The 25,485-nt window shown below is 36.4% G+C and overlaps 2 protein-coding genes across 11 annotated transcripts in view; one reads left to right on the top strand and one right to left on the bottom strand.

Moving 5' to 3' along the window:
* LOC108733914 overlaps positions 1–25,485 on the bottom strand; it is a 50,643-nt gene that overhangs the window by 10,875 nt on the left and 14,283 nt on the right. For 6 of the 8 annotated variants that reach the window (XM_018465272.1, XM_018465268.1, XM_018465271.1 and 3 more), the window contains one exon: positions 16,287–16,747. In XM_018465272.1, coding sequence (XP_018320774.1) covers positions 16,287–16,567 — 281 coding nt within the window. In that variant the 5' untranslated portion in view covers positions 16,568–16,747. Of the gene's footprint in view, positions 1–16,286; positions 16,748–18,218; positions 18,485–25,485 lie in introns of those variants that run through there. The other 2 variants (XM_018465273.2, XM_018465266.2) reach the window with 2 other exon arrangements.
* LOC108733915 overlaps positions 10,361–25,485 on the top strand; it is a 42,090-nt gene continuing 26,965 nt past the window's right edge. For 2 of the 3 annotated variants that reach the window (XM_025979875.1, XM_025979874.1), the window contains exons 1-2: positions 19,698–19,805; positions 22,004–22,049. The gene's annotated coding sequence lies outside the window, so the exon portion shown is untranslated. Of the gene's footprint in view, positions 10,529–19,697; positions 19,806–22,003; positions 22,050–25,485 lie in introns of those variants that run through there. The other variant, XM_025979876.1, reaches the window with a different exon arrangement.

The following is a 25,485-nucleotide window of genomic DNA, read 5'->3' as shown; positions in this document are numbered from 1 at the left end:
AAAATAATTCGAAGTGGTCTGTATTCTGTCGAAACTGCCAGACGCGGATCGCGATTTCGATCTTTTTGGATCTCATCAGCGCGTCGCAGGCAGCTGCGACAGAACACAGACCAACTTTTACCTGGTGTCTTAACTGCGCGTTTTAGAAAATACCACAAACGGCGCGGCAAACGCCATCTGTAGTATGATGCTGATGAGATCCAAAAAGATTGATATCGCAATCCGCGTCTGGCAGTTTCGACAGAATACAGACCACTTCGAATTATTTTATTCGATTATAGTAACGTGCCTGCCACGTTGGGGTTAGCTATGCCGGGATTCGTTTCAGCAAGTAGATATCCATATATTTAAATGGACCTTGTTGGAGCATACGTAATCCTGAAATGTAACACCGTACTACAGATGGCGTTTACCGCGCCATTTGTGGTATTTTTTAGAAGATGCATTATTAAAAAATCTCCAACTCTAAAACAATTTTATATCTTTTGAAAGATGAATTTCGACAATAAGAGAAACGTTTGTGAATGTCAGCGTTTCTCTTTTAAATATAAGTTGTCGACGGTGATTACAGAACTGGCAATGTTAATGGTTAGATACATTAAAATTTAGCTCCGTCCTTTAAGTAGGTGTAGTACAATTTTTACCTTGTAATTCTACACTGGTAAGGTTATTGGCCTTACTTAGGTGAAGTTTAAACGTGTCTGAAGTTCTTATTAAATTAATCGATAGTCATTAAGTGCACACGAACAATTTACCACATTAATACCGTAAACTGATGTGGAAATTCATTATTATTTAAATGTGTTCAAATATTAGAATGAAACTACTTAATACTTATACGAGGGTGGATTGATAAGTTTCCGGCCTGACCAAGAAAAACAAGGTTTTTAAAAATTTTTTTTTTTTATTTCTCAACATAATCTCCTCCAAGGCTGATACATTTCTCATAGCGGTGTTCCAGTCTATTAATGCCATCTCTATAGACTGATTCGTCAAGCTCCTCAAAATAACCATTTACAGCTTCGATTACTTCTTCATTGTCCGCAAATCTCTTACCGCCAAGCCATTTTTTGAGATTAGGGAACAGAAAATAGTCACTCGGGGCTAGGTCTGGAGAGTAAGGAGGGTGCGGCATCAATTCAAACTTTAGATCGTTGATTTTAGCCGTCGCAACGATTGACGTGTGCGCTGGTGCGTTATCGTGATGAAACAAGATTTTTTTCTTCGCCAGATGAGGTCGTTTAATTTTCACCTCGTGGCTCAAACGTTGCAATAAGTCTGCGTAGTATTGACCAGTGATAGTATTACCCTTTGCAAGGTAATCAATGTATATAATACCTCTTGCATCCCAAAAAACAGTAGCCATAACCTTGTTCGCCGAAAAAATTGTTTTTGCCTTCTTTGGAGTTGGTTCCCCTGGTCCAATCCACTGTTTAGACTGTTCTTTGGTTTCAGGAGTGTAGTGGTGGACCCACGTTTCGTCAACGGTTACGAATCGACGCAAAAATTCGCTTGGATTACGCTTATACAATGACAAATTTGCGGTAGAAATGTTTTTTCGAATCAATTTTTGGTCGACTGTTAGCAAACGCGGCACCCATCTTGCACAGAGCTTTTCCATATGCAAATGTTGGTGCAAAATATGTTGCACACGTTCATATGACATCTTACAGGTCTCAGCTATCTCACGCACTTTCAATCTGCGGTCTCCCAGCACTATTTGATGAATTTTTTCGATCATATCTGGAGTTGTGACCTCAACGGGGCGTCCTGAGCGAGGCCCATCAGAGGTGCTCACACGACCCTTTTTAAACTCGGAAACCCACTGCTTAACGGTTGAATATGACGGGGAGGATGTCCCCAGTGTTGAGTCCATCTCTTTTTTAATTTCCTTCGGCGTTAACCCCTTCAAATAAAAGTATTTGATGACAGCACGATTTTCCTGCTTTTCCATTTTTACGAAAACCACAGAGGCGTCTTGTTCAGCGTGCTGTCAAACCTACACTAGCAAGGAGATCGGGCTGAAACTATAGCTACAAGCTATCCAAGGATGGTACTATAGAATGTCACCTCAAGGTAGGCCTAGTGGCGTCATCTCTTGGTTAGGCCGGAAACTTATCAATCCACCCTCGTAATGTCATGTCTTAGATGGCTGGCTAGCGGCGTTTTTCAACATACAGTGGATTTTTATAACAGGACTTGCGTAGGTATTACTTACAATCAACCAAGTCTCCTACCTAAAAGGATTTAGTGCGAGCAGACACAAATTTGAACATGTTTGTAATTTTTTCAACGAATTGATGATACGAAGAAATACAAGATAGCGTGACCGTAATGACCCCCATTTTTCCATTGTTGCGTGCCACAGGTGTCTAGACATATGCAGAATAATATAGAATGTACCTACATACATACGAGGTTTGTTTAAAAAGTATCGCGAATTTTGTGTATTTATCTATGCATGAGTATATATATTGTCCCCTTCAAAGTAACCCCCACCAGATATTTGTGCCAACGCTTTTTCCAATCCTCGAAGAACTTCAAAAAATCATTTTTTGTGATCTTGTTCAGCTCCTCCTTCGATGCCGTCTTTATCTCCTCAATCGTAGCGTAGCGTCGTCCTTTCATGGGCCTCTTCAGTTTCGGAACAAGAAAAAGTCACAGGGGGTCGAATCTGGGGAATTCGGTGGTTGCGGAATTATTAGTGTGTGGTTTTTGGCCAAAAATTCGAGCACAAGCAACGGTGTGTGAGCAAGGGCGTTCTGGCGGATTGCTTCGCACAAATTGGGTATAAATTGCAGGTGATGTTCCTTATTGACCGTTCTACCCCGTGGCAAGAACTCATGATGCACCACACCACTACATGCGATGAAAACTGTAAGTAAAATCTTCACATTCGACCTAACCTGACGCGTTTTTTTTTGTCTTGGCTCGTGCAGTAGTTTCCATTGGGATGAATGAGCTCTAGTTTACACGTTATAAGCATAAACCCATGGTTCATTACCAGTTATGACCCTCTGGAGCAAATATGAGTCGTCGCGGACAGAGTCCAACGGCAGCACCTTAGCAATGTTAATGCGATGCTGTTTTTGGTTGCAATTGAGCAATTTTGGTACCAATTTTGCGGCGACACTTCTCATGCCCAAATCATTGGTGAAATCGACTGGCAGGAGCCAATCGATATTTTTAGGTCCTCAGCAACTTCTCTAACGGTGATTGGACGATTGGCCGATACTATTTTCTCCACTTCATCAGTTTTCGTCTGTTGTTATCATTCTCGGCACGCTCTTCGTCATTAACATCTTCTCAGTTCTCTGACAACATTTTGAACCACCAATAAACGTTGCTTCGGTTCAAGGTAGCATCACCATATGCCACAGTCAACATTCGAATTGAGTCCGCGCTCTTAATTTTGTTTTTCACACAAAACTTTATACAGATTCTTTGATCAATTTTTTGGAACAGGCAAAAATCGAAGACGAGCCAAAACACGTGCAAGGAAAGCAGCTGTCAAAAATTAATTGAACATTCAACATGGCCGAACTTGTGGGTGTAAGTGAGAGACATGAGTACTAACATAACGCCACAAAAAAATCGAAAATCGATTATACGTAACCCGTAGAAATTCAAAATTCGCTATACATTTAGAACAGACCTCATATGTGAGTATGTGAGTCTCCCACGCGTTTTTGCTCAAGTTAAAGGTCATGGTCTTCGGTAGGCTTGCACATATGTTGATGTCAACAACATTAATTTGATCAAAAGGATTAATTAAAGATATATTCGCTCATCTATGTTGAATAGTTAGCTTCATTTCCATAGAGGCCTTCTTCGTTAACTGGACTAAATTCATCTTCATGAGATAAGAGGAATAGTTAGTGAACCACCACGTTGATCATCCCTTATTCAAGTAAGAAAATAATCAATGTGATTTTTCGTATGTGCGAATGAAAATCTAACACAGTACAACAGAAACTCCTATCTTAAAAAAATAACTAACAATATAGATCATTCCACAAACGTTGAATATCGAATTATGAAAAAATATGATGGTCGACATCGTGCGGTGCATAACACTAAGTGCCAACTCGTATACGTATTAGACAGAAGAGAAATGTATGCTTTGGCCTGTAAAAATCACAATATTTTACTTGTCAGTGGGTAGTATATCGCTAAATCTCACGAGGTCTACCATCTGGAGAGTCTTCGTTTTTAACCAAATCGGTATTGTTTAAAATCGATTAAACTACATTGAATGGAAATCTTTCCTCTCATTATGTATTAGGGGAAGATCAATTTGGGTTTATAAGAAATAGAGGAACGCGGCAGGCCATTCTAGCTTTATGGGTAACAATAGAGAAAACCATAGAAAAAAGAAAGAGTGCGTACACAGGATCTGTAGATTTAAAAAAAGCTTTCGACAATGTTACATGGGACAAGATGTTAAATATACTTAAAAATGTATTGATGAGTTACAAAGATAGAAGAGTGATAGTTACTTTGTATAAAGAGCAGCAGGCAGTTATAGAGATGGGGCTGCTACGTAGAGAAGTAAATATTAGAAAGGGAGTCAGACAGGGATGCACACTGTCACCGCTACTTTTTAATCTATACATCGAAGACGCCATCAACATCATTAAAGACAGTACAACTGTAGGGATAGATGTGCAAGGGCAAAAGATTAGTATGCTTAGATTTGCAGATGATATAGCAGTATTAGCATCTAGCAAGGAGGACCTAGAGATAGCTTTAAATAAAATGGAAGCGGTACTGACAGATCAGTACTGTATGAAAATAAATAAAAGTAAAACTAAAATACTGATATGCAAGGGAAGAAAAAGTAGGGAAAGAGCGAATATAAAGATAGGAGACGAAAAATTAGAAGAAGTGGCTGATTTTAGATACCTAGGAAGTCAGATAAGTGAGGATGGAAGGAGTAGTAGGGATATAAAGCAGAGGATAGCGCAGGGCCGAGTCGCCTTTAATAAAAAGAAGTCACTTCTATGCTCGCGAACGGTTAAGTTAGAAATTCGAAAAAGGTTGTTAAAGGTGTATATTTGGAGCAGGGCTCTGTACGGGTGTGAAACGTGGACAGTGGGGTCGGTGAAAATGAAAAGGTGGTATTACAGGTGAATGACGAGGATACCGTGGATAGAGAAGGTTAGAAATGAAGAGGTATTAGAAAGAATAGGAGAACAGTGGACTCAATAAGAAATAGGCGAGATAGGTTAGTAGGATACCTTCTCAGGCATGAAGGTCTAGTCAGAGGCAGAAACGGAAGTTAGGAGGGGTATACGTAGATTAGATTACCGTTCGCAAATAGTTAAGGATATGGGTTGGTCTAGTTTTAGGGAAATGCGAAGATTAGCTCAGGATAGGAAAGGGTGAAGATGCGTGTCCAACCAGTCTTAAGACTGACGATCTTACGATGATGACGATGATGATTGTGTTTGCACTTTCTGGTAATTATGGATTTGTTTGCACTTTTGAATGCCAGCATTTTATATTTAAAAATGCAGTTAAACTTTGATAATTGCTGATAGTAATACTAAATTATTTTTGTCTGTTAAGAATCGTTGTGGTATTGAAAATAGGCTATCGGTAACATAATGAAAACTTTATTAAATCGGCTGCTAACATGTTTAGATAGAATGAATCGATTACAAAATGTCATTTTTTGATTTATAAACTTCTTAAAAAATTGATAGATATGTACGTATTTACCATCTGTTCGATGAAACTGAAAAAATTGTGTGCAATTACCAAATGTCCAGTGCGCGTTTTAGAATTTAACGTTTTTGTTAACATTTAAGTATGTGCTGACATATTTACCATTAGAAACGGCACTTTCTTAAATGACCTCCAAAAAGGAAACAAATGTAAGCTCAACGTCTATATAATCATAAAATTATATTTTAACGATTCTTTTCATAATCCAGTTTTACTAATGTAGCTCTTGGTACTGGATATCATTCTTATTCGGGTATCATTTCATTATAACATTATAATCCCTCTATGATTTAATTTGATAGATTCACATTGAATTATTCACCATTTCTTTTTGATATTATTATTTTTTTCTATTGACCTTTGCACTGATTTAACCAGTATCTTCAAATCACCAGCAGATATAATTAATGTTTAATGTCGGTTTCAAAAAAATACGAACACAGGACACAATGCTTTATAAAAACTTCAAATAAGTAGGTTCCAATTTTATGTTCCAAGTTAAGCAGTGTCAAAATGGTACCTTTGATTTTAGTAACATAATAATAAGCAGAAATTTGTTCACTTTCGTCAGTTCATAACCTCAATCCAAATCTCGTTTGTCCAGAAGGTGTCATTGAAGATATACAGATTTTATACCATTAATGTGACCATTTTCTAATCAATTAAAAACAGTCGTACATCCGAAGGTCTCACTAATTACCAAACAAAGTCAAAAAAATAAGTAGGAATACATTAAATAACTGTAATGGATGATAAATTAACATTAGCGATAATAATTTCTAATTATAAAAATTGAGGTCTACGTTAATTTAAATATTTTAACCTGCTTTCAAGTCTTCCACACACCTATACGTATACAGTACACATGTATGAATACACCTTGCTTTTAATACCTATCGCACTTTGTGGAAAGCGCACTGTGCAAACGTCATCGGAAACTAAATATTTTTGCCTAAAGCGATACTTATGTTCTTTTCAAAGGTCACCTGTGAAATAGCCATGGCGCTCAGTGGTTTTACGTTTACAATACGGTAGGTATACATACAAAAATAAATAGGTAAGGCAAAATGTTCACGGAATATAGAAAATACACATTTCTTTATGGGCGTTTTTTCTTCTCATGTCGTACAAGCGAAAATGCACAATTTTTCAATCACGTTCATCTGAAAATCAGTTAGGCTTTTCCCTTACAGTTATTTGGTGAATTATCTACCACCTAATGTTAATTCTGCATTTCAAATTGACCCTACAATCTTTTTATAGCTCATACAGAGAAATCCGTTGGCAATTAGAAATGGAAGTGGTCCATGCAGTACGAGTTTCAGATACCAAAGTTGTAATGATGATGCTCCGCTCCGAAACTGAATCGATATCAATCGGAAATCGGAAATTATCGATTAAAAAGATTTAACGTATTCGTGAACAACGTTATATACACACATAAACACTTTAAATTCCTTATGATAGCTGCTAACACTGACATATCATCTGCGAATCTAAGCATGCTAACCTTTTGTTCTTGCATATCTATCCCTAGTGTTGTCATGAATTGAATGATGTTAATTATACTTTCGAAGCATAAATTAAAAGGTATCTGTGAAAATGTGCATCCTTGTCTAATGCCTTCCTAATATTTATTTATTTTCTGTTCAAGTTCTATAATGATGTGCTACTCTTTATACAAATAATCTCCGTGTCTCATTCCTAGATTTTTATGTTTATTCAACAATGTCAAAAGCTTCTTCTAGATCTACGAATCTCAATCGGCAATTTTATTTGAAATCTAATGGTTTTTATAGAGCTTATGTTAATATTCTACGTCTCCTTCCAGTGTCAGTATCATATCAGCTTCTGGTTTAATTAAAACGCCCTGCATAAAACTCTAGTTTACTGTAAATGGATGACGACCAATCAAATACCTTCTCGACTGTCGTCAGTGTAAATATTTCCAGGTGGGCCATATATGTAAAGGCAACCTACAGCCACGTCTGTAGCGGCGACATAAGCACAATAACCTCTTATTGATGAAACAGCTGAGAATTCCAATGCGGATTTGAATTTTGTGAAAGTTGAGAGAGAGATTATTACTCCTTGCCGCGACTGCCGATTGTCGGCGCGTCTACTGTCTCAGCTCAGGTGGACTTGCTCAATGGTTGTTGCGTAGAAGCAACGCAATAATAGCAGGTCATCGTTTATTGAAACACCTGACTTTTTAAAAGATATCGAACGCCTGAAGAAGCAAACGAAACTAATACCTGTGTAGTACTAGAAGTAGTTAAAATGATAATTTAGATTTAAGAAACTAAAAATGAGGTTATCTTCATTTCAAAGACAATAAATGGTACCTGGAATATAGAAATATAGATTTTGATACATAATAAAAAACCTTGCATATAATCTGAAATTTTAATTATCATAACGTCTTCATCCCACTGGTTGGACATGTAACCATCACCCCGAACCGTTTGCGAACAGTTATCTAGGTCTACCTCTGATCCTCCTCGCTCCTCTAACTAGCGCTTCATTTCTGACTAGGTGTCCTAACCAATCTATCTCGTTTACTCCTTATCGACATCCATGGCTTCTTCTGTTCACATATTCTTTCTAATGCCTTCTCATTTATAATTTATCCATCCATCCAATTAGCAGTAAATATCAGTTTCTGCACTTTGACAATTCATCAATTTGCTTTTTATGGAGCAACTTCAGTTTCTTCAGTGACTTGTCGATTGATGAGAACTAATAAGGTCTAGGAATTTTAGTAAATATTGCGGCCCAAGAACTTAATGTCCTTTATTTATTTGTCCATTTCTTAAAGCCAAGGAGTTCACACTTTTCTTAATTTCTTTTGATTGCTTCTCCTCCTGCCAGCCTTATGGGTAACAGCCAGGAATAATTTTTTTTCGTTATCATAAGGTCTTCATCCCACTGGTTAGACACGCAACCACCATCTCGAACAGCTTGCTAACAGTAATCTAGATCTAACTCTGCTCCTCTTCGCTCCTGTTTCTACTTTTAATATATCTCTAAATAGCGCTTAGCGTCTCACTAGGTGTCCTAACCAATCTATCTCGCCTATTCCTTATCGACATCCATGGCATCTTCTATTTACATACCCTTTCTAATGCCTCCTCATTTGTAATCTATCCATCTATCCAGTTAGGAGTAAATATCAGTTTCTGCACTCCTTATCGACATCCATGGCGTCTTCTGTTCACATACCCTTTCTAATGCCTCCTCATTTGTAATCCATCCATCCATCCATCCAGTTAGGAGTACATATCAGTTTCTGCACTTTGATAATACATAAATTTGCATTTTATGGAGCAACTTCAATTACTTCAGTGACTTACCGATTAATGAGAACTAATAAGGTCTAGGAATTTTAATAAATATTGCTGCCCAAGATCTTAATGTCCTTTATTTATCTGTCAATTTTTTGAAATCAAGGAGTCCGCACTTTTCTTAATTCCTCTTCATTGCTTCTCCTCCTGCCAGCCTTCTGGGTAACAGCCAGGAATAATTTTTTTTTTCATTGTCATAAGCTCTTCATCCCACCAGTTGGACACGCAACCACCATCTCGATCAGCTTGCAAACAGTAATCTAGGTCTACCTCTGCTCCTCTTCGTTCATTTTTCTACTTTTAATATATCTCTAAGTAGCGCTTCGTATCTCAGTAGGTGTCCTAACCAATCCATCTCGCCCACTCCTTATCCACATCCATGGCGTCTTCTATTTACGTACCCATTCTAATGCCTCCTCGTTTGTTAGCAATAGATATCAGTTTCTGCACTTTGACAATACATCAATTTGCTTTTTATGGAGCAATTTCAGTTTCTTCAGTGACTTGTCGATATTTTAAAAAATATTGCTGCCCAAGATCTTAATGTTCGTTATTTGTCTGTCAATTTCTTGAAGTCAAGGAGTTCACACTTTTCCTAATTGCTTCTCTTCCTGCCAGCCATATGGTTTACAGCCAGAATCCATATTTTCAGAAATAAGTTTCCATTAATTCAATCTTCCGCAGTTTTTAGTTTATGCTTCTTTACTTATTGTACCGTTTAGTCTAACAATCAACTTTTGTTCAAAAATGAGTGTCCCTGCCGGCCAGCTCAATAATAATACACCCTGTATAATTCATTGTAATTATACCAAAGTTAATGAGAGTGTAATGTAATGTCACGTAACGTAACGCAAACCTCCGCTTTATTTACTGCCTTGTTTTTACGACAATTCCATTAATAATTTACATTCACTCGACTGCTTCTTAAACCAAAACCGCAGAAGCTCGTGTAGTAATTAAATTGTAGGTACTTAATACTTATTGACAAATGCCAATACAATGCGGAGCGTCTACATCATGTTCAGATATGATACATGTAGGTATGTAAGTACAATCACGTTGCTAGCAGCGTGCACGGTCAGGTGCACTCTGTCCATCAAATTAATTATTAGTTTAAGAAAGACAAAAGAACTGTTTCTTGCATTCCTTTCGTACCATTCTATTTTTTATATGCAAATTATTCAAATTAAAAGTAAAATACCTACGTGAATATCGTTTGTAATTTATTTACTGCATGAGTAGGTACTATCACAATATTTCACTCAAACCTGTCCATGGTTATGATTTTAAGATTCGTTATTTTATTTCCTCCTATTAACAAGTCACTGTTCGTTATCCACCCTTTTCTATCTCAAATTTTACTGACATTTCAGGAACATGGGATATAGGTCATAGCTTAGTATTCTGGATGCCACCGGTCTGCTTCTAGATCTGCTCGCCATGATATTCCACAGGTAGTGTTTCAATTTACTCCTGTCTTCACTTCATCCACTTCATTTTTCTCTTACCAACCCCTACGAAGCCATTCCCACAATAAATAATAAAAGGAGGATGAGAGATCCTTCCGCCCTCACCACTGACGTTGCGGTAGAGTGCTGCTCGAAGAGCCTGCTCCTTCATCAATGTTATTACCTGAAACTCACAAATGTTTTCTTTCCTTTGGATGGCGCAGGTAAAACGCAGGAGCAGATAAAATATTCCACAGCTAAATATTCTTTCACTTATTCTTTCTTTATTTCATCCAACTCGCCTGTCTCTTCCCAACATCCACACACCAATTTCCACAATAATTAATAGAAGGAGGATAAGATAATTTTCTGGCCTCCCCAGTGACATTGCGCTAGAGTCCTGTTCGGAAAGACTGTCCATCCACAAGAATTAGTAAGTGTTGAGAATAAAACAAAACATTGCTTGAATCCCGTAGGCAAAATATTGGAGCAGATAAAATATTCCACAAATAAATAAATCTTTCACTTCTCTTCTGGCTTCTTTTCGTCCGTCTTGTCTGTCTTTTCCTAAGCACCATCCACCCATTCCCACAATAATTGATAGGTACAAGAAAGGCGAAAGAGCCTTCCGCTTTCCCCACTGGCTTCGTATTGAAGTTTTGTTCCAAGATACAACTCGCCCACTACTAAGGTGGAGGTAAAACATGCAAATGTTTTCATCTGAGGTAAAGTGATAAAGCAGGGAGCAGTAATATTTCAGATACATTTTCACTCTTCTAATGCCTTCATTACGTATGTCACCACTACCCAATGTTTCCCACAACCCCTAAAACAGGCTGAAGAGGGCTTCCCAACAGTTTGTACAACAGTCTATATTTGTGGGATGGTGCCCCAATCGAGTGAAACAAAATAAGCTTTTTTTTAAGTAAGCATACATGCATAATGTGAGGTTATGTCGAACTAACTTGCGAATTGTAAAGTGGAAACAGAAAATTTAGTTTAAAAGAAAAAGAAACTGGGATTTCCGTATCATAATCAAGAAATGTCTTATTTGTGCCTTGATAGGCGACGAGAGCACCGTTGTAAAATTGAAAGCTCGGAGCTGTTCGAAACAACACGCAGAAAATGAGGAGGATCGTTTCATTTTACCTTCGCAATCTCCGCATTCTTGCTAAGATAGCTATTTATTCGCTAGGAACGATCATTCTTAAATAATTATTAAGTCCAAAGGAAAGGAAATACGTACGAATGCGATGTTGCGCAATGTTGAGTTCGTTTTTGCGCGCACTAGACGTTACCCAAGCAATTAAATACGATTGCGAATGAAGAATGAAAAACGACAAAAACGACTCGCCACATGCCAGGAAGCTACTATACAGAGAAGTTTATCTGAGGCATTCCATAATTATATTTTGTTACAGTTCATTGCAGTTACAAACGTGTAGATACTGCATAATGACGTGTATCTCCGTAGCGGATGGTCGAAACGTTTTTACCGTTACACGAAACGAATAACCAACAAAAGTAATCTTGTATAGGTACCTAATAAAAATTCGAAATGTCAATTTTTATATTCTTTTATTCTTAATAGAAAGCAGTATAATAAGTGCCACTAGATGTTTCACTCTTCCAAAATATTCTCTTTCTTTCACTATAACCTCACTTTACTCTTCTTTTGTTCTTTATGATTCATTGTTAGCAACTGATATATCTATTTTAGGTAACGTTCGTTATAACTGATCCAGGTGGTACTTTAAATGAAAACGTACATAAGGTATATTATACTTTTACTTGAAGTATTCTTAAAGAAATGAAACAGCATACTTTCATTACTTATGGACGAATGTATTAAAAGGTGAAGGTTTTCTACTGAAGATACTTAAATAGGTTTGATTTCCTGATTTAATTTTTAAAACAGAATTAAAATTAAATAAAGCTAAAGTTAGGGATCTAACCTTATGAAGTCAGTTACACAAAATGGTCGATAAAGGTTTGATTATATTATCGCCGTTCAGCACCTATTCATTGTTATCAGAAACGTGATGGGCAATCATTTGAAAAAAAAAAGTTTTAACGCTTTAGATTGAATTTGTTAAATCAGCGTCAAAACATTAATCCTAATGGGGTCATAAAAATGTAGTAAAAATGTGCGTTTGAAATGTTGTTATGCTTACAAAACCCTCCACGTATTTTAATGTTACCACTAATTTGAGTTAGATAGAGACGCACTAAAAGTAATAAATTTAATAAAACAGTGGTGTTAATATGTTGTATCAAATATAAATTAAAGATGGACACTAAGAACAACCTGTTCAATGCCTCAAAACGTACAAAACATTCGCATGTAGTAGTAACGAAACACCTTTTGATGTTGTGAACTACTTAACTAGTTCGCATGAAATACAGAAGTCAAATTTACCGGTTTTATTGAACTTTGGTTTATTAATAAAATCCACAACTCTAAACAAGAATCTGAAAAAGGAAATTTAAAATAAAAACAAAAAGAAGTTATGGAGAATTCAAAAAAGAGTAATTTTTGATCAGCTTGTCCATTATTTGTTTGCCAACACTGTTGAAAGAAAATCATAAAATGTAGCTGGATCATCTAATTATCTAACAGAGAAATTGACGTAACTTTCTACAGTACATAGACATTTGAAAAATTCGTTCTGCTTACAACTACTGGTGATTCTCGAAATACAAAACTATTGATGGGAGTCGATGCGGCAAGTAATTGTTTTGTTGTTATAAATATTTTGAGGCGATAGAAAGCTTACGCACCCTTAATTACTCAACGACCCAAATGATGGATTTGTATGCTTATTAAACATTCTCTCACACTTACAACAAGAACGTCATCAAAGATGGAATTCTCATTTAAAGTAACCTAACCTAACCTAACCCAATTGGACAACAGTCCCAAAGAAAATACGATGAAGATTTATCAAGAACCGTTAGATTAAGGGCAGTGGTGACAGGCTGAGCAGAACTCAGGTTGGGGTAATACTACTAGGGAGCAGCGATATCAAGCACACCATATAGAAAATTTGAGCAAGAATGACTGACTTTTTATCTTTCTTTCATTTAATACTACAGGAGCCATATTTTATCAATTTTTGGATACATGCGAAAAAAAGGAATTTGTATGAATGTTCCTATGACTTTACGAGAATGACGGGACTTTTTGTTTGATAATGGGGCATACTCTGAGACCTACACAAACACTAGGTACTTCTGAGTAGTCACTGAGTATATATATAGCACCACCAAACATAATAGTAACAATCCCCAGAAGATGCAAAGAAGATGCTGTATGCCGTATAGGTACTTTTGCTTCTCACTGACTTACAACCTACTAAACTTGAATGGAACTTATTCAAAACTAAACAATTACAGTTAACAGAAACCTTCTTATATGGCTTTGAATATTTAAAATCAAATTTAATTTATATGAAGTATTGGTGGACATCGAATTTCCGAATCATCATCATCATCATAAGGTCGTCAGTCCTAAGACTGGTTGCACACACACCTCCACTCCTTCCTATCCTGAGCTAATCTTCGCATTTCCCTAAAACTAGAACAACCCATATCTTTAACTATCTGCTAACAGTAATCTAATCTAGGTCTACCTCTACCCATCCTAACTTCCGTTTCTGCCTCTAATATGTCTCTGACTAGACCTGAGAAGGTGTCCTACTAACCTAACTCGCCTATTTTTATTGACTTTCCTCTGTTTTCCTACTCTTTCCAATATCTCTCCATTTCTACCCTTCTCGGTATCCTCATCATTCACCACATTTTGAACGCTTCTAACCTTCTCTTTTCCGCCGCGCCCACTGTCCATGTTTTGCACCCGTACAGCGCCGTACTCCAAACATACACCTTTAACAACCTTTTTCGAATTTCTAAATTAACCGTTCGCGAGCATAGAAGTGACTTTTTATTGAAAGCGACTCGACCCTGCCCTATCCTCTGCTTTATATCCCTACTACTTCTTCCGTCCTGACTTACCTGACTTCCTAGATACCTAAAATCAGCCACTTCTTCTAATTTGTCGTCTCCTATCTTTATAATCGCTCTTTCCCTACTTTTTCTTCCCTTGCATACCGGTATTTTAGTTTTACTTTTATTTATTTTCATACCGTACTGTTTTGTCAATACCGCTTCCATTTTATTTAAAGCTATCTCTAGGTCCCCCTTGCTAGATGCTAATACTGCTATATCATCTGCAAATCTAAGCATACTAATCCTTTGTCCCTGTATATCTATCCCTGCAGTTGTACTATCTTTAATGATGCTGATCGCGTCTTCGACGTATAGATTAGAAAGTAGCGGTGACAGTGTGCATCTTTGGCTGACTCCCTTCATAATATTTACTTCTCTACATTGCAGCCCCATCTGAAGGCCTCCCGCGTTCCTTTGTTTCTTCTAAACCGAAATTGATCTTCCCCTAATAGTTCTTCCGCCCTTTTTTCCTTCCTCCTTTGTACAATTATAGTTAAGGTTTTTGACGTATAAAATAAAACTGAGTAGGTATGCCGCTATTTCTGTATATTACAATAATTTGCTTTCAGTACGTACATACCCAATGTACTATGTGCAATTTTATAGGAAGTTTTATTGTTTACTTCAATGCATTATTATTCATCCTACAAGGACGGTTTGCGAATGCCAGCGTTTTAAAACGAAATAGTCGGCATAGCAATACCGTTCGTTGTCGTTACTGTTGTCGTCGGTGTTCCCTTTCTAATTGGTAAAAATGTTAATTCACGACTTCTTTGAATTTAAAGTAACGGTAATGGTTCGCCGCGCCTCGGACTTAAAATTCATCGTCAAAATTGACAGTACAATAACCACAATAGATACGCTAACACTTTGCCCATAATAAAAGACACGTATATGCAATGGAGTATTGTAGCTACGTATATTGGGCGAATGACAACAAAACACTTGGAGACTCAAGAATCTCTCAGTGAATCGAGGGCAAACAGAGAAAAGTGGCAGAAATGTTGATGGATCACTAAATGTAATGGAATAATGGAATTTCCACGAGCTCTAGAGAAACTTGCGGCAGTATGTTACTTACTAGTAATAAAGAAAATTATAAGAAGGAAAGGAAGGATTACTCTAGTGAAAGGCATTTACTGTAGTAATTACTTTGGGTATTATTGTAATTGTTTATTGAAAGCTGTTGTACCCATCGTCGTCTTCTATCTCCACAACTCATCCCTACATTTTTAAGTATATTTGAAATCTTGTCCCATTTAACATTGTCAAAAGCTTTTTCTAAATCTACAAATCTTATGTATGCGCTCTTTCCTTTGTTATCCGTAAAGCTAGAACGTTCCTCTATTTCTCCTAACCCAAATTGATCTTTCCCTAATAGCTTTTCCACCCTTCTCTATACAATTCTAATTAAGATTTTTGACGCACCGGAAGTTAAGCTAATTGTTCTAAATGTCTCCCACCTATCCGCGCCTCTCTTTTTAGGTTAGGTTACTACCATGTCCCGTTTATAATCCATTGGGACTTTCTCCGTCTCGTAAATGTGACTAACTACCTAAACCATACGATCTCTAACCTTTTATCCTGCATGTATCCACCTGTACCCACTGCTATAAAAATATGTTTCGACTTCAGTTAATATACGTCTGTAGAACTCAATAATGGGATTTTAGTAGAGTACTAAAACAATATCCATCTCGCAGTACACATTTTGAAATCAGTTTTGATTTTTTGTAAATTATTTAAAGAGACTTACCTTACAGCAGCACAGTAGTGCAGGCTTTCAATGGGGAAAAATCTGGTGATTTTCTTATGATTTTCGTCGACATTTTCTAAAAGAATCCCATTCGACCACACACTCAACCACGAGTCAATTCCTTTGGCACCAGCCGCTCCATCTTCAGGATACAGCTCCCTCAACGGTTGCTGAATACCCTGCAACCCGTCTTTCGATTGTTGTGGAACGGCACTTCCTAAATACAGCACGCGACACCTACAAATCGGCGTTGATTCGGAGTCTTTGTTGTTGGATAACATTTTGGCACTTTTTCTGAATTCTCTACTGGACCCACTAACACGCGAAAAATGAAAATAACTTGTCCTTGTTTATTAATTGTCGCACTGCCCGAAAATGTCTACACAGATTTTCTTTTGGTTTTTATTGTGGCCAACATCATGAAATGCAGTGAATCCATCCGATGTTTATTTGTTGAGAGCCTGAAAGAAACAAAACAAACGTTTCATTATTTTGACATTAAATCTCCCATTAACTTTAATAACAGTAATTGGGAACATTGAAACTTATTTTAACTTAATTTAAGTTCAGCATCTATTTCTTAGGAATTGGTTTACTCATTATGATAACCTGCCTAACCTAAAGCCTTGCTACATAACACTACTGTCGCATAAATTATTGAAAAAAGGTGATTCCGTCGGCATGCATTTAGCATCAGCCACTACCATAGCTTATCTATATTCAAATATTGACATTTAATTGGATATTAAAAGTAGATGCGTCAATTCCATGCTTTAAGTAGACGTTAGTTGTAATATCGGACGAGATAGCCGCACCGAATTACATTACGAACTTGCCTACGCTAGAACCATATCATCATCATCATCATAAGGTCGTCAGTTCCAAGACTGGTTGGACATGTTCCTCCACTCTTTCCTATCCTGAGCTAATCTTCACATTTCCCCAAAAATAGGACATCCCACATCCTTAACTATTTGCGAACAGTAATCTAATCTAGGTCTACCTCTACTCCTCCTAACTCCTGTTTCTGCTTCTAATATGTCTCTGACTAGGCCTTCATGTATAAGAAGGTGTCCTACCAACCTATCTCGCCTATTTCTTATTGACTTCCAGAGAGTTCTCTGTTCTCCTATATATACGTGAAAAAATATTGTATGGTGCTATGAATAAGAGTGACAATCACTATTGATGTATTTTTTTAAATTTAGTTTTCGTTTGTGAGAGAAAGGTTAGAAATGGAGAGGTATTAGAGAGAATAGACAAACAGACAACTCTATGGAAGTTAATAAGATATAGGCGAGATAGGTTGGTAGGACACCTTCTCAAGCATGAAGCTCTAGTCAGAGACATATTAGAGGCAGAAATTGAAGTTAGGTGGGATAGAGGTAGACCTAGATTAGATTACTGTTCGTAAACAGTTAAGGATATGGGTTGCTTTAGCCTTAGGGAAATGCGAAGATTAGCGCAGGATGCGAAAGAGTGGAGGTGTGTGTCCAATTAGTCTTATGACTGACGACCTTATGATGAGTATTCATTTATGCTGAGCAAATTGTGTTTTAAATTCTTTTCAATGTACTTAAATTCATAAAATACTAAACCTGACGTAACCTAGCATATGGATTATTTCATGGCTGCAACAATTAATGCGAACCATATACGTAAAGACATATGGCGAGCTTTTGAACAAGAAAGAATTTCGTCGACTGAAGAGTGACAAAAATCTAGACTGCTAACGGTCATAGTCGCTGCATTAACACACGGCTACCAACTTGAAGGCAAAATTGTCTAGAAATAATGAGTGAAACATTTGTAATATTGTTTGATACAGGTGTATTATAAGTTAGAAATAATATTTGGATGATTAGTAAAGTAGTTATAGAAATAAAGCTGGTATTGATACTGTTTAAGCGTTTGTGTCACCTAATTACACACCAAAATAAGGTGTTCCATTAAGCACTCAAAACACTCACTTTTTGTGTCACTTTGCATTTCCTTATTGGAAAGCTCCGTTTATATTTCGCTGATATTTCAAAGTACGTTTTCGCCAATTGATCACCCTGCTACACATCACTGATCGTAAGTAGTTAGTGGATAGAGGCATGAAGCTGAATGAAGGCAACTGTCATATTTAAAAATCGACGCATATGATAAATGAAATTTTAGCTTTAAAATATATCTATTTTGAAAGTTAAATGCGGGTATTGCAGTGTGTAATGTAATAATACAACCTCTAAAATGTAAAACGGTTTACAAAACATTTTCGATAAGTATAATTTTACTAAAATTTCACATAACACGACGTTGACTCACTTTCAGCGATAAGAATACAATAATGGGTTGTTTGCAATATATAAATATAAACATAGTACCTACTGATGTTTCAATGTAATATTCGTGTTTATAAAAAGTACATAATCATGTGGGTACTTAAGTAGGTATTAAGTACATACATTATTTATAATATATAAACATTTACAAAGTCCTTCGTGCACATACTGTTAGCATTTTAAACTGTTTGTTCAAAGAAAACCTTTCTACCAAATTGTTCATTTGCAAAAAGTCGATAATGGAAGAACGAATAGAAACAAAAATCTAATTTAAAGCGTGCCTAATAATACTTCCTAATAATATGTTAAAAAATTGAAACCTTGATCTTTCGAACGAATTTCTTTATAACTGGTTAACAATATGTAATGAATAAGTCGACATTATTGATTATGTTAATTTACGCTAACGAAATCTTAAACGTTAAACATGAATAGTCTACAAAAACGTCAAAAGTTTGAGCACTGAGCTTAGATTAATTAAAACTATCTTGATTGGTTATTGTGTTTACTACCTTTCTCATGATTACACGAAGCTTTTTTTATTTATTTATTTATCATCAAAAACTGTACATATTATTATAATTATTGAAGGTCATCGTAGGGTCGTCAATCCTGTAAGTGGAACGTTTTTTTTTTAAGGTTTGTTATTAATTATGTTATATTCTTATTTATTAATAAATTGTCGAACCAAGCTTTCCGTTAAACGATNTTGGTTTGCATGGACATATTCATACTTGTCGCGATGCCGCACTTGAATTTCGAATGTGGCTGAGTTGTACGCATACTCAGTGTATCGAACACTTGTAAGGGGAACGAAGCTTTTTTTATTTATTTATTTATCATCAAAAACTGTACATATTATTATAATTATTGAAGGTCATCGTAGGGTCGTCAATCCTGTAAGTGGAACGTTTTTTTTTTAAGGTTTGTTATTAATTATGTTATATTCTTATTTATTAATAAATTGTCGAACCAAGCTTTCCGTTAAACGATTATTTAAGTTTCACGGTCGCGGGAAGGTTATTTTGCTCATATCGTATGTATTCGTGTGTGTGTGTGTGCTTGTCGATTATTATTGAAAGAAAGAAAGAAAATCTGTTATTAAGAAATCATTTGTGTGCTTTCAATATAGTTAGACGGGTGTGATGTCTTCGTTATGTGATTATTAAATGTGTTGGTTCTACAATTTGTGGTGAGTTATCACTGAATATATTTTGCATATTATTATACCCTCATTTTATGGTGAAGAAATTATGATAAGAGGTTTTTGTTTTACTGATTAGTAATAGGGACACCACAGGCGCTTTGGTGCGGGGATGTTAGCCCATGTTTGATATTGGGTTATTGCAGCTGTGGTGGACACGTGTGTTAGCACCCGGCAATACTGATTAGCTAGGGAGGCTACTGAGTTTAGGAATTGGTTGGAATGAGTGAATATCTTCCTGTTTGCAGCAGTAGTCGGTTGTCGCTTTAAGCTACAGTCAGAGCTTAGGATAAATTATTAATTAAAGGGCGTGTTGCAAAATTAGGTACTCATGTTTCTTTTCTTCTCTTTCTGCTAGATAGAGAGGGTGAACGGGAAGACGCAACTGTTACCACTGAGTAAGGGTATCAAAGTACGGGAGCGTCACCATTGGTATTTCTGTTTTTTCTATACCTTTGAGCGCCGGTTGATTTAAGTTATTTAGTGCCTACGTAAAATCTCGTTGACTTCTGTAGCACCTTCTGTTCTTCCACTATTTCTAATATCTCCATATTTCTAACCTTCTCTATCCACAGTATCCTTATTATTCGCCTTGTAACACCATATTTCGAATTCTCCTAACCCTTTTCTTTTCCGCCACGCCTACCATCCATGTATCACGCCCTTACAGTCCCGTTAAACCGAAGTCATCTTTATGTCAGATTTGGCTATACTGGAAGAATATTTTCGTAAAAGGACGCTTCAATCTAGTACATCTAAGATCTGTCTAAGTCTGAGCTGTTTCCACCTTAATAATGAAATGGCTAACAACAAAGTTTATAATCCCCTTAGAGAATCATCTGCTTAAACAAATTAAGACACCAAAATACTTAGGAGTTACTCTTGACAGAACCCCCTTTCGTTATAAAGAGCACCCTCCTCAAACCGCAGCATAAATTCTGTGGTACCACCGAGGATCTTCTGCCTCCATCTTGCGATCTTCAGCCCTGGGCGTAGTTTATTCATATGCAGAGTACTGTGCCCCCATGTGACTCAATAGTATCCACACAAGTAAAGTGGATGTTCAACTGAATAACATAATTTTGGAACAATAAAATCTATCCCTACTCATTAACTGCCTACTTAGAGTCACATTCCGGATACAAAGGGCTCCAGTCAAGGATCATCAAAACTTTTATAGAGAAGTCTCAACTATCCATACACGTGGATATCGATTCCCTTGAATTAAACAGGCTCATGTCAAGACACCCAACACGAGAGACAACCAAATCTCTGATGAAAGACAATTTTAACGTTAATGTGATGTGGAACAGAGAGAATGGTCAACTGAAGCATCTGATGCTTGTAACGATCCAACAAAAATTACATGCTAAACGTTATCCTGGCTCCTCGAAGGACTTCATGGATGTCACACACAGTGCAGTCTAATACACCAGAAGTTCAGATATTTGTTGTGATATTATGCTCGCGTCTGTACTTTACCATAACGAGTTGTATTGTATTCATCGTTTTCTCTTAATCTTATTTGATTTGTATCCCTTCATATTCGTTCATGCGAGTTTATATATTTTACGCTTTTTATATAGATTGTACTGTGTTTGTTATTGTGATGTAGTTATACGTTATTTTATTTCTCTATTTCATATCTCTACTGCTCCTTCCATCCTGAATTATTTGACTTCAGCGACGTCATATTATTATTATTATAAATACATTAATTTATCAGCATTGAAAAGTATACTAAGAAATACATATTACAAGTCCTTAAAGGAATAGGGAATTTTGACTGTCAGTATTAGTATGCTGCGCTATTGACAAATGTCAAGAACTGGTTGAACCCTACATATTTGGACGGATGGTACCGTTGTCGATGGTGCATGAAGCATACAGTTCAATTATGGCGATCGCCCATACCATAACCTAACTTAAGCCCAAAATTAATCATATCATTACCACCTGAACACTTTCTATCAACATATAAATCAGTTTAACTATTTTTGATCACAATAGGAATATGAACGGACTTTAAATGGTGTTGTAATAATTCTTACAAAGGGGTAATTCTGGCAGCGTGCGTTTAGCCACATCTACTGCTATAGCCTACCTATGATTAATACAAATATACATTTCATCAGCCTTTTTAATTTATTAAATGATAATTTTACTGATTTACTTTTTCTTTCCAGAATCGCCCCTATATTGAGATGAACAGAAGTGGTGTTGCATTATTGGGTGAGTTGTTTACGTTAAATATGATTTTTTTGTGGTTTTTATGGTTCTAGAGGATTCATTAATTTAATGATACAATCGAGTGAGTCTCGTAACGACATACTGTAGGTAATATTTGCTAAGTATTTGAGATTAACTTCTAAGTACCATGTAGGAATAATTTATATATTTTTACATAAGATTCATTTGAAAACAAAACAATAGACATTTTGAATTGTAATTTCAATACTGTAGCCAAGAAGGCTAGAGATAGTGGCAATAACTTAGCCCGAAGGAAATGGATTTATGATGCATCATCACTAATAAAGGATAGAAAACGTATCGGTCTCAACAAAACCCAAATAAAATCTTCTTGTCTACTCGTCAAATCATTTGCGCACTACCTTAATGCGCATAGGATCACCGAGCACAGCTTAGTGACGCTCTTATAATAGTTCGCGCCGTACATTAAGCACCAGTCTTTTTGGAAGTAGCTTCTTTAATAATTATGTTAGTAAAGCTAGTGTACAATAAATACCTAATCTCGTAAATGTATGCTAATAGAAGACTCAAGCAACCCTTTTTCATAGTTCCTAATAAGAGAAACGTACTGATGTTAGTAATAAATTATAGGTATAACCACCCCCTTCCTCGTTAACTAACTCCACACATTCTTCCATGGTCCTTCTTTCTTCAAATCCCTCTAGCATGTGCCCTAGGTATTCTGCCTCCATATCACACAACCTACACCTCCTGTCCAACTCCTTGAGGCAGTATTTGCACCCTCTACACTCATTCCCTGTTCTCACTCTAGCCAAGACGCTGATACTCCTCTCGCTTTCTAAATAACTTGGAGTCAAGTCCCCCTGTCAATCTCTCCAAAAGAACTCCCTCAGTCCCACCGCATACGTAGATTCCCCTAGATTTTTAAAATCATCTCCCCTCCATTTTCCACATATTATTATCTTGTCCTTTTCACTCCATCAACTGTTCCTGGTTAATTTTTAACAACCCTAGTGTAGCATCTTTCTCTCTATCGTATCTATTTTTCCTACCTATATCCATGACCTCTTTTCTCTGTAATTCCCTTATTGTATCTCCTTCTTCTACATTTTCTAATTCCCCCTCGTATTCCACCATTCTTTTCAATTCTTCCTCCCACATTTTCCCGCATATGGTTCCCCTCCTTACCACATAGTCCGGTGTAATTCTTTCTAACATTAAAACCCACTTTATATATTTTTTATATAAGACCTCTACCTGTCTTTTTTCTTTCCATACCCATACTTTCACCCCAGAAAACACAATCCCCTCACAACTACATTGAATAGCATTATCCTTCTTTCCCAATCCTCCCTACAGAATTTGCGACTCAGGACTTACACCCTTCCCACGATGGCCTTCCCTTTTTCTACCTGATTAAATAATCAGACACGTAAATACGTGCCACTCATCCTTACTATTGTCTTCCAGCATATATCCAAGATATACGTAATTCTTCACTCTTTCTATTTCCACCCCTTTCCATAGTATTACCTGCTTTCCTCTTCCCCTTCTCCCCCTCTTCTCCCCAAACTCCATTACCTTTGATTTTTCACAATTTACTTCCCATCCCTTTCTTATCAAGTATTTCTCAAGCCTTCCAACCATGTCCCTTAAACCCACATCTGCATACGATACTGTCCCAAAGTTTTTTGTAGTATACAATAAGTAACTAATCTTATAAACGTGTGCCAATAAGAGAATCATGCAACCCTTTTACATTTTTACCTTTTTAATAAAAGAATCGTACTGACAAGTGAAGTGGTGTACATGTAAGTATTACTTTTAATATAGGTACCTACATAATCGCTATTTTTGAAAAACTGGTTCAGTTTTTAGAGACACCAACAACCAATTTTTTTTCATTACCATTATTTGCGACATTGTTCAACGAGATGTTCACAATTCGATTAAAAATAAAACCGCGTGCAACAAACACTGCTGATCAAATAAAAAAATTGATGCTGGAGCACGTTCCTTCATCGGCAACAGTCAACATTAAGCAGAGCGGTTGCTACAGAAAAACGTATTAATGACTAGATCGTATCGTGTCCGGACTTTTTTTTATAGTTTTACAACTAGTTGTAATAAAGCTTACAAGTTTGGCCCATTGCCGAACAGTTAACGGTAACAGATTATGTTGATCTCTTTTCCCTTTTGGTTTTCTCGCCATCATTCTCGCTCTCGAATGTCAAATATTCAATATTTCTATACTACTTACTTATAATAATATATAGCTGTGTTAGCATCTACCAAAGAGGAGTAAGAGATAGCCTTACATACAATTGAAAATGTATTCAGAAATATGTATAGTATGAAAATAAATAAAAGTAAAACAAAAATATGTCTGCGCATGACGCCACCTTGTAAATTTTATATTTAATCATTTTTAAATTTATATTAGTACGTAGGAGAGTAACTATGAATATTTGTAGCACTCATACAAAACATTGCCTCATACTAGACTATACTTTAAAGCTTTTAAAATGTAGTATTATGCCATGGTATAAAGGATACCTAACAAGATATGATGCGTACGAGTTGAAAATTTGTACAAGTCTGCGCATGACGTCACTTGCGAGTTGTCTATCGCGCGATTTCAAATCTAAATTAACACGTAGAGTATCAATAGTCATATAAAACGTTTCATTTATACTAGACAATGCATTATAAATTGTTATTTTTTATCAACTTAAGTTTCGCCGTTTTCAATTATTAATTTTAACGTCTTATAGGGAAAGGCAGCGAGAAAACGGCGGAAAATTGTTATATTTTTCTACAAGTTGCAAACCTTTGGGTTTGTGTAACCCTTTTACCAATGGTTTATGATGGCTTGATTTTATGTATGACTTCGTTTAGTACCTAAAGTTTGCAGAAGTGACAAAATTGCGTTAGAACATATTTCTTTCTGTAAATCGAAAATTGATTTTTTAAATATATTAGCCTCGATATCGGACCCTAATTTTCACATTATTATAGTCCACATTAGTAGTATAATTTATACACTTTTCAGTCTTCTTAAAGAAACAATGAGTCTCTGAAATCTACAAGTATCTGAGTTTCTTATATCCATGGGTATATTATTTTGCGTTAACACGAGTGCACAGAAAATCGTGCTGACGGTCAGGGAAAACGCAGAGTCAACTTAAACCGGTACAGAGTTCACCTGTGCACCCAGTCGTGGTCTGATACGTATGTACGTACAAATTAATGACTTAGATAGATACAAGTTTCCAAAGAATTTGCTAAAGGAGCCAAGCGAAGAACGCGTAGGAATTCGACCTATGCTGAAAACGTAATAACACACCTTTGTATGTAGGTAAACGGATAGAAATATGTGAGCGCTTTACATGTACATGTATACGGTACATATTTGCTTGTACATGTACGCGACCGTGGCTGTATGCATGAATGAATC

The sequence above is a fragment of the Agrilus planipennis genome, unplaced genomic scaffold (genome assembly GCF_000699045.2).
Source record: "Agrilus planipennis isolate EAB-ADULT unplaced genomic scaffold, Apla_2.0 scaffold11, whole genome shotgun sequence".
In the NCBI taxonomy this organism is placed as follows: Eukaryota; Metazoa; Arthropoda; class Insecta; order Coleoptera; family Buprestidae; genus Agrilus; species Agrilus planipennis.
Note: the sequence above shows the minus strand (reverse complement) of the source record. Positions and strands in the feature narration are given on the sequence as shown.